Source organism: Mus pahari, chromosome 20 (assembly GCF_900095145.1).
Source record: "Mus pahari chromosome 20, PAHARI_EIJ_v1.1, whole genome shotgun sequence".
Lineage (NCBI taxonomy): Eukaryota > Metazoa > Chordata > Mammalia > Rodentia > Muridae > Mus > Mus pahari.
The window spans coordinates 27,852,498-27,862,797 of record NC_034609.1 but is presented as its reverse complement, the minus strand read 5'-3'; the positions used below and the strand labels follow the sequence as shown (position 1 = coordinate 27,862,797).

General features: G+C 41.4%; 1 protein-coding gene across 1 annotated transcript in view; it reads left to right on the top strand.

The window, feature by feature from the left end:
* LOC110337817 overlaps positions 1–10,300 on the top strand; it is a 16,814-nt gene that overhangs the window by 6,229 nt on the left and 285 nt on the right. Inside the window, exons 3-4 of the mRNA XM_021220852.1 lie at positions 307–405; positions 10,212–10,298. Of these exons, the coding sequence (XP_021076511.1) occupies positions 307–405; positions 10,212–10,298 (186 nt within the window). The remainder of the gene's footprint in view (positions 1–306; positions 406–10,211; positions 10,299–10,300) is intronic.

The following is a 10,300-nucleotide window of genomic DNA, read 5'->3' as shown; positions in this document are numbered from 1 at the left end:
GGATATGTGTATATGTATATGTGTATATATTTATACATATGCATATACTAAAAAACAGCCAATATAAATATGAACCTTTTCCATAATGTTCTAATGAAATTAAACCTATTTCTTCAGTGCCTTATCCAACATCTTTTATCACACAAACTTCTACCTCTGAAAAATAATAACTATATCCCTGAAGATCCCTGTCAATCAAAGAGAAGTGTTCAAAAGTGTCTGTCCTAGAGTGGGTAATTGAGTAGTTTAAATGTTTTGAAGTTACATTCTCATTCAAATTTGACCATTCTCAACTCTGCATTGTAGGATCTGATCAACTCTGCCATTTCCACGGTATTTCTGGGAACAGTTGGTATACTAGTCATTGGAGAAAGAAATACAAAGGATCTGTGCTATGCTGGAGGGGTAAGTAGAGGCCTTTACAATTCTGCTTAAGACCAGTGTTCTATAACAATGAAATGGCTCAGTGAGTAAAGCCACCTGCCACCAAGTCTAATGACTTAAGTTCAATGCCCCCCCCCCAGGATAGAAGAGACAGACACACTCCTGTACTCTACCCTCCACAAGTGCACCAAGGCACGCATTTGCACATCCACATACAAATACAGTAATACAAATATTCTAATTGAAAATAGTGTGAGTATTTCAGGACCTGGAAAAGGGAACTGGAGAGACATCATGATATCATTAATAGAACAGAGAAGAATAATTTATTTTCAGTTGTGGGTGAGCATATGTGTGTGTGTATGTGTTTAAGTATATGCACATCCATGCAAGTGCCTGAGGAGGACAGAAGAGGACATTGGACCTGCTGAAACAGGAATTAAAGACAGCTGTGAGCCTCCATATGGATCCCGGGAACCAAACCTGGTTCCTTAACAAGAGTGGGCAGTGCTCATGACCACTGAGCCATCACTCCAGACCCCCTTCTCTTTCTTGTAGTGACTTCCTCAAATGATGTCAAGTTGTCTGCCCCGACCTACAGGGATAATCAGCAGGGACCTGGGGCAGGAGAGAGAGAGTGAGAGGGACAAGAAACACGAAGAGTGAGAGCAAGACAATCTGACTGATCAAGCTCTGAAAAACTTTGTTCTGGGATAGCAATATAAGAAAGTGGAGGCTTCAAGGGATGGGGGGAAGAGCCCAGGGGCTCTCCCAAGGTTGGGTGGCAATCTTCAGCTCCTGGAACCAATGGTCACAGTGCCTGCCCTTTCTACCCACAAATATTCTTTCTGTTATGACCATGAATGTTCTCTCAGGGCTGTTTATGTAAGCTAGAAAATTTCCACAAGGCCATGGCTGAGGCCATGGCTCCCAGCATCTCCTCCCTTTTAATTGTTTCCACTAAGGACCTAAGGAACTGATCAATAGTTATCTCATCTTTGGATGAGTGGGCGTTAACCTGCGGGGGTGGGGGGAGCATTGACCTGATTTCTCCCATGGGTACCATCACAACCCACAGTCATGGCTCTTGGTATCTTTGGGGGAGGGGAGGCAGAGCCTCAGAAAAGTCCTTAGGATGAGGTTGAAAACTGATGCCGACCTCCTTGCACACCAGGTTTGTCTCACGGGGAATTCAGAGATGGTCCGTGTGAGACCTTCCCCTGCGGTGCTTAGCCTCACAGCCTATGCTGATGCCCATACTGGATTCATTTTATCAAGAACCAGTATGCACAGGTCTGAATCCTATGCAGCTCCTGAAGGAGAATTATCAACCCCAGGTTTAACAAGGCCTCTATCAGCCAAATCAAGTCTATGATAATGAATTTGCAAGGGTCTCGATGCCATGGAATCAATCTGCTGTTTTATAAAACCAGTAATTCTGTTAAAAATAAAAGGCCCCAAAGTTACGAGTAATAAAATGCTTATTAAAGGTCTAAGGAGGGGCATCAAGAGGGTGAACGTGGAGGATTTCCACCAATTATCAGCAGCAGCTGAAAACTGTTTTCTTTCAGGAGCTCCAAATTAAGTTTATGTAACTGTTGGATTCTACAATGCCTGACTCATTCAGGAAGAGACAGGTGCCACCTTTCTCAGCGGTCAGCAAATCAAGTGCTTGTCAATTCTGTAAGGCAACTTGGGTGAGGGAAGTTAACTGTCTCTGTAAAGAAGCTAATGACTCAATGGAGGCTTCCACTGCCAACTCAATCATTGATCATTGTTTACAGGCTTTTACTGCTATGGGATTGCCTAAAATCATCAAGACAGATAATATCCCTGCTTAGACTGGCTAATTTGGGATTATAATTTGGGATAATTTGGTGGTGGTGAGAAGAGAATGGGTTAAAGCTTCTCCAGCCAAACCAGCAGCCACAACAGAGGTCACCAAGGAGATGCAGGCCACTACAGGGAGGAAAACAGCTCCCTTTATTCTAATATCAAGGGGAGGGGTGGGGTGGGGTGGGGTGGGGGCTATTCCAGCTCAAAGGGGAGTTAGCAGGGTCAACTGAGGAACTAGGGTCACAGGAAGACACAGCAATTCTTTATCTATGTTTTTTGGAAAGAATTTTAGTAAGGGTGCCATTACACCAAACAAATAGACAAACAAACAAAAACAAAACAAAACAAAACAAAACAAAACAAAAAACGTTCAGGGGCAATCAGATCCTGAGTAGGCAAGCTCGTTTGATTGCACAAATTATCATTGGGACTAGTATAGCAGAATTTAAATTGCTGATGTTCAGGGATCAAGAACAAGGATACTTCAAAAATTTGGGAAAAAGTCTTAGAACTGGCACCAGACATATTCCAAGGGATGGGACAAGGGACAGCTGTCCATGGAGGGTGTCCTAATGCAGCACAAAGGAAGCAGGCTGAAACGTTTCCTAACCCTGTAATACTGGCAAGTATCAGGCCCTCTCTTAAGAGAGATAGCCAGGGAAAAGGGTGATGTGTGGACAATGTGGAGAGCAGTGCACTCAGCTCCTTTTCTTTATTCTGTATTTATTGTTGTTCTAAGAAGCTCATAATTTTTTCCTTTCAAAACTAGGGCAGAAGCACCTGTAGCTGCACCTCCCACAAAAGCATATGGAGTTCTAAATCTTTAGTAATTAATTTCTCTATAGATAGTGAAATTTCCTCCAGCAGGCATATCCATGAACTTAGTGTTGTTTACCATTACCACAACTTCTAGGCCTTCCCATACTATTGGATGTAATAAAGGGTGGATCAGGGAGGTAGGCCCAATACAGATTCTCTATCATCATTGTCAGGACACTCTAAAAACCTCACGATCAGCATCATTCTTTGTCCCAGCATGTCTCATTAACTACTCTGGCAGCTAGCATGCTCCTTCAGCATCCTGCAGAAAAAACACAAACATGCCCTCTTCCCAAACTCAGGGAGTTCCTTGGCATTGAAATGTAAAATTTTTTGTGTTGTACGGGGGGGATATGATTCCTCCTTTATTGTTTTCAAAAACCAATTTTTCAGAGTGCAATGTGCACGTTCAACAATCCCTTGTCCCATGGACTATAAGGAATTCCAGTTTTATGTTCAATTCCAAATTCCTTACAAAATTGTATAAAGTTGTTTCCAGTATAAGCAGGGCTATTATCTGTCTTAATGATTTTAGGCAATCCCATAGCAGTAAAAGCCTGTAAGCAATGATCAATTACATTTCTAGAAGCTTCTCCTGTATGTAGAGAAGCAAAAATGAATCCTGAACAAGTGTCAATACAGACATGTATATATTTCAATTTTTCGAATTCTGAGTAGTGAGTTGCATCCATTTGCCAAATATGATTGGGCATAAGGCCTCATGGATTAACCCCTAAACGAGGAACTGGAAACAATGTAAGACAGTCAGGACATTGTTTTACAATCATTCTAGCTTGCTCCTTAGGGATCTTATGTCCAAGCCTTAAGGTATAACTAGAAAGATGAAATTTATTATGATCACGTTTAGCCAAAACACTAGGATCTGAAACTAAAGCGTCTCCTATCAAAGCTCTGTCGATACAATCATTGCCTGCAGCTAAAGTCCTGGAAGATCAGAATGAGCTCTTATATGACCAATATAAAAAGGATTTTTTTCAAGCAAGAATGGTGTTTTGTGCCATACTACCTCCACTAGAATCTGTGTGACAAGTTCAGCAGACTGAGGTAATTGACCTCAAAAGAGGGAGGCCTCTTGGAATCGGTTGTGGAACTCTCCGCTAGAGAAAAAAAATATTGAGCTGTAGTTCTCATGGCAATCTACCTGTTTTATTTTCTCTTATTCCTCTTCTTATTTACATGTTCCTGGCAGCCTAGGCCAAGATCTTAAGTGAGAATAATGGATAAAAAAACCATCCCTAGAGACAGGGTCACTAATGTGACCTTATCCCCGGGGAAACCAATGCTTTACTTTTTAAATCATTTACAAAACTATGATGATAGATAAAAACTTTCCCAACAACAAATTTCATATGGCTACACATGTGTTATTGAAGGTGGGTTTTGGTATATGGTAAAGAAAGCCTTAATTAGAAAGAATTAAAATAGTTTAAATTTACGCATTGAAGATTTATAAAAAAAAAAAATCAGGCATTAGATGTTAAATAATAATTGACCATAGGGCTGGAGAGTTAGTTCAGTGGTTAAGAGCACTGACCGTTAAAGATTTATTAACCTGTTCCTGGAAATATGCAACTAGCCTTGGAGACAGTCCCCACTGAATAATCCTTTTAGAATTGTTATATTTTGATGATTTATAATGATGTTACCTGTTCTGTTTGTGATTCACTGAATACATAGTTTCAGAGTTGTAATGCTTGGATGATTTTCGTGCTTTACTGTGCCAAATGATTTTTGTTGGTATTTGTGATTGTTTCATTGGATATAGTTTCTAAGAAATGTAGGTTTTTTTTTTTAATGTATAAAACCCCCTGCTTGAGAGCTGCAAAATACAATCAGATTCAAATTGCCTCTGTGTTTGTTTCTGTTTGTCACCACCAAATCCTCACCCACCTAGCTTCGAGGACCCTCATTCCAGGGACCCTCACACCTGACTGGGGTGGTCTGTGGCAGTTGTGCAATTAGGAAAACAAAGATCCAGGTGGCGTATTGAAATGAAATGTACCACAAGTTTCCAACAGAGGAACTGACTGAACTACATATAGACTATCAGTAAAAGGATTAAAAGCATCATTTACAGACTGGAAAACATTTAGTACTACTGTGAGTTCTGCCAGCTGAGCTGAAAGCCCAGGAGTGTCTATGACTACCCGTTGATTATTTATAAGATATCCTGCATGTCTTTTGGAGGAGCCATCAGTAAATATTAAAAGAGCATTATGTAGAAGTTGTAAAGATGTTATGTGAGGAAATAAAACCTTACATACATTTAAAATTTTTATCAGCCTATCTTATCTATAATGCCTTCAAATCATATTTGATCAAGCAACCAATCTGTACTATGCTGCTTTAACCAATTATTTTTATCCACATTAAAAGGCTGAGTAATGATATCTGACTCTTTGCCAAAATAAATCAGTGCCTGCTTTCTTCCAAGTATCATCATGTGAGCCACTGACTCATAATATGGCAATATATTACATTTAGGAGGTATCCTTGACTGTATCCACATAAGAGGAGCTTTTTGCCATAATAATCCTGTAGGCATATGAGTCATATTAAAAATCAACAAACATAAAGGCAAAGAATAATCTATACAAGTAACAAATTGTTTTTCAGTAGCTCTTTCTACTTGTTTTAAGGCCAACAACCCTTCTGAAGTTAAAACTCGAGGAGAGGCAGGATCAGCGCTCCCCTTAAGAATATCAAATAAGGGTTCCAATTCTCCTGTAGTAAGCTTTAAACAAGGACTAAGCCAAGTAATATCAACTAACAGCTTTTGAAAAATCATTTAAAGTTTTTAAATTGTCCCTATGAATAATTATTTTCTGAGGAAAACCAGCTTGATCTGCTAGCCTAAAACCCAAATAATTACAAGGATCTTGAGTTTGCTTTTTCTGGAGCTATTTGTAATCCTTTATCAGATAATGCCTGTTGTAAATTTCTATAACATAGAAGCAAGTCCTGAGGCGCTTTTCCTGCTAATAAGATATCATCCATGCAATGTATAATGTATATTATTGGCCATTGCTGTCTTATAGGCTGAAAGGCTTGTGCCACAAATTTTTAACATAATGTAGGTCTGTTAGCCATACCTTGAGAAATAACTAACCATTAGACCTTTTCATTGGCTCTTTAAAATTAATAGAAAGAACACTGAAAGCAAATCTTTCACAATCCTGAGCATGCAAAGGAATAGTAAAGAAACAATCTTTCAAATCTAGTACGATTTTATAATATCCTTTATGAATATCTCCACTTGCTTGATTTTTTCTTAATTACAAATATGGATGCGTTAAAATAGTGAACTTGTGATTGAATTGTAAATTGCAGCTAATGGAACATTGGGAGTTTAACTATATTTTTAAGTTTCATTTGCAATATTAGAGCATGCCCATAAATTTAAAAGACAAAACTCAGTTTTAAACAATCCATTCTCTTTAAAAATCAATGCCATGAGCATTACTTTCATGTTACAAAATTTGGCTGCCAGCTCTTATATATGAATGCATGACAGTGCAGCTTTTAATACCTCATTAAAGAGACACCATTTTAAATTCTATCCTCTATAAATCTAGTTTCTAGAATAAGAATTACACAAAACATTATCCCAATTTAGAAGTATCTTTCAAGACCTGTCTTCCTGGGTTGGCTCATGCCATGTGATGTTTAGAATGACTCCATCCCTGAGTTGCCAATTTTAAGCTAACTTTCTGTTACAAGCAAAAAGCTGTTGGCCCCTTTAAGAGCAGCTTGTGTAGATAATCAGCCTCTAACAGGGCTTTTCCAGCTGTGCTTAACTCCCAGTCGCAGTGCCCTGTAACTTAGTTTCTGCTGTGCAAATTGAGACTGCGTTTTAAACAAGTTAAACTAAATCAAAGGATGGACAGCCAGCAGATAAAGTTTTAACCATTTCTTTTTATTTTTTCAACATGAAACGCAGGACAACAATCATTCAAACAACAAAACAAAACAAAAAAAACCCCATACATTGACAGACATATGGACAGATTGGTGCACCAAGGACAGACAATAGACATTGAGGAAAGAGAACTTGATGTCCCAAAGGGACCCAGATATCCTAACCCAGAACTAAGAATATCTCCATAGGAGCCAGAGAGGAAGCAGGACGTCTCTTGATTTCCTTCTGTCCCTAGGAGAGCTCTGAAATAGCTTAGTTCCATTTTCCTTCTCTTTTGCTAAAACATCCCAGACAGGGGACAACTCCATTTCTGAAACCTATTCTCTCTCTCTTGGAGCAGCTCTTGGCTGTGAACAAATTTTCTTAACCCGCGTTCCTCGTGTCTTGAGGGATTCCTTGAGACCCTTTAAATACTTAATGCTTGTCCCATAGTCTGGCCACTCTTCTTACCTTTCTCTGCTCAATCTTACAGTGCAGGGTGACACTGTGGCGATCTCTGGGCAGACCTTCACTCACTTCTTGACAAAGCAGCCATCCTATGTGGCAGAAGTCCTTTCAAAGACTGATATCTTTCAGACCCCAGACCCAGAGACCCCACTTTGGGTGCCAGATTACCCTGACCTGCAGGGATAATCAGCAGGGACCTGGGGCAGGAGAGAGAGTGAGAGGGACAAGAAACACGAAGAGTGAGAGCAAGACAATCTGACTGATCAAGCTCTGAAAAACTTTATTCTGGGATGGCAATATAAGAAAGTGGAGGCTTCAAGGGATGGGGGGAAGAGCCCAGGGGCTCTCCCAAGGTTGGGTGGCAATCTTCAGCTCCTGGAACCAGTGGTCACAGTGCCCACTCTACCCACAAATATTCTTTCTGTTGTGACCACGAATGTTCTCTCAGGGCTGTTTATGTAAGCTAGAAATTTTCCACAAGGCCATGGCTCCCAGCAGTTGCCCGAACCCTAAATCCATGAAACTCAATTTTAAAATGTTTTCTCCAAATAACTTTTTTTCCTTAGTCTATAGAACAACATTAACAAAGAAAATGCACTACATATAAAATATTTCAAGAAAAACTCCTGATAAATAGGTGTCTTAGTTACTATTCCACTGCTGTGAAGAGACACCATGACAAAGGGAACTTACAAGAGCATTTGACTTGGGGCTGGCTTGCAGTGGCAGAGGATGAGTCCATGATTATCATGGTTGTGAGCAAGGTAGTAGGTAGACAGGCACTGCGCAGGAGCAAACGGCCAAGAGGTTATATATGGTCTGCAGGGTGCAGGTAGAGAAAGAAAGAGAAAAGTCCTCTTGAACCCTCAAAGCCCACCCCCAGTGACACACCTCTTTCGGCAAGGCCACGCCTCCTAACCCTTCCTACACTGTCCACCAACTGGGAACCAAACATTCAAATATATGACCCTACGGAGGCCCTTCTCATGAAAACTACCGTACTAGGATGAGAGAACCATGTTAAATACAGATATAAAAGAGGAGGCGGGAGAGGTGGTCAGAACTGAGTAACTCAGCTTGTTCAAGGAGGAAGGGATTCTGTCCAGGTTGAAGGGCCTTGCGTGTGTTCTGCATCTGTCTAGACATCTCTTCAATGTTCTTTGTTATTTTATAAATGAGGGTTCGAATACAGTGCAGCCTCTAACTTGCTCTGTAATTGGGGATAACCTTGAATTTCTGATTGTCTTGCTTCAATTCCTCCCTCCCCCAGGCTGGATTACAGGTTTTTGCCACCACCTTTGGTTTATGCAGCTCTGGGGATCCAAACCAGGGCCTTGAGAATGCTGGGGTAACATTCTGCCAATAACAAGCAAGTTGCCAACTCCCTAACTTAATCTTTGAACTTTCAGATTTACAGACACCCATGTCCTTAGACTGAGGTTAGCTACTTTGTCCTGGCTCACAGGGCTTAGTTAAACTGAGCCTAAATCCTTAACAAATGGAAGGAGGCAAGAGTAGCCAATCAAATATTGGAAGAATGGGAAAAGTAAGGGAATGGGACTTCATGGGTTCACGTTTATCGATGTGGGCAGAAGTTAATCAAGAAAAGAAAACAGTTTGAGGCAGGGCTGACGTCTCACTGGTACCTGCCACTAAGCATAATGGCCTGAGTTCAAGCCCTGAGATCTAAACAATGGAAGGAGAAAAGTCAGTTCCTTCCTGTTGTGTCTAACCTTCACACATGCTGTGTCATGCACAGGACTACACACACAAACACACACACACACACACACACACACACACACACACACACACAAATGCAGACAGAGAGACAGTCACACATATGAAAGAAGAATGAAGAAAAAGAAACTTAAAGAAAAGAGTCCCTGGTTCATTTTATAATTGGTGACTATTTGTCAACCCCACTGGATTGTGCCAAGCTGGAGTTGGGCTCTTGGAACAGAGCCCTTCCCCCTGAGAAACTCACACAGGGACTAGTCCCTAGGGACTTCCTAGGGAACTCTCATCAAGTAGCCCAGAAGGACACATTTATGGCTGGAATGCCAGGCGCTACAATCCCTGGTGCCAAGCTGGCAACTCGTCAAATGAGCTTTGTTTTGTGCTGCCTGGGCCCACACATACCCATCCTCCATTTCTTCTTGCCTGTACTGGCAGCTGCCCACCTCCATGTCTTTTGGCCCTAGCCAGGCTTGTTTTTCCTTCCCCTCACAGACCCTGCAGGTGGGTTTTCTGAACCTTTAACCTGTCCCTTCCAGTCCAAAAGACCTCCAGACCAGTCACCACCCAGCCTCAACTCTGCTAGGCTCTCAGATCTGCAAAGGTCATTTGATCTGCACACTGCTCCTCAACCTTCCTTATATTGGGACCCTTTAATACAGTTCCTCATGTTGTGGTGAACCCCCTCCCCCTCGAACCCCAAAATTAATTTTGTTGCTGCTTCATAATTGTAATTTTGCTACTGTTACAAATTGTGATATGACTATGTGCTTTCTGTTAGTCTTAGGGGATTCCTGTGAAAAGGTCATGCTACCTAAAGGGTGGAGACCCATAAGTTGAGAGCGTCTGATAGTTGGTCAAGTTCAGTGTAGGCAGCATAGCCCACTGCCTCCGGTTTCTTGGAAAGAGAAACCTGGTCTACAGCAGCCAGGAGGGACCAGGGGCTTTTGCAGCTCCTGCCCTCGTGGGATAGGAATAGGAATGAGAGATGGAGCTGAGCTTGTAAAGTCATCTGGCCTTTCCTTCCCACCCGTGTTGTGTCTGACAGATCCTGTGCCTCTCGGCAGCAGTCCTGTGTGTCATAGATGCTTTGTTGTTTCCCATGAAGAGGAGGAACAAAGCGAAAACTTCCCTGGC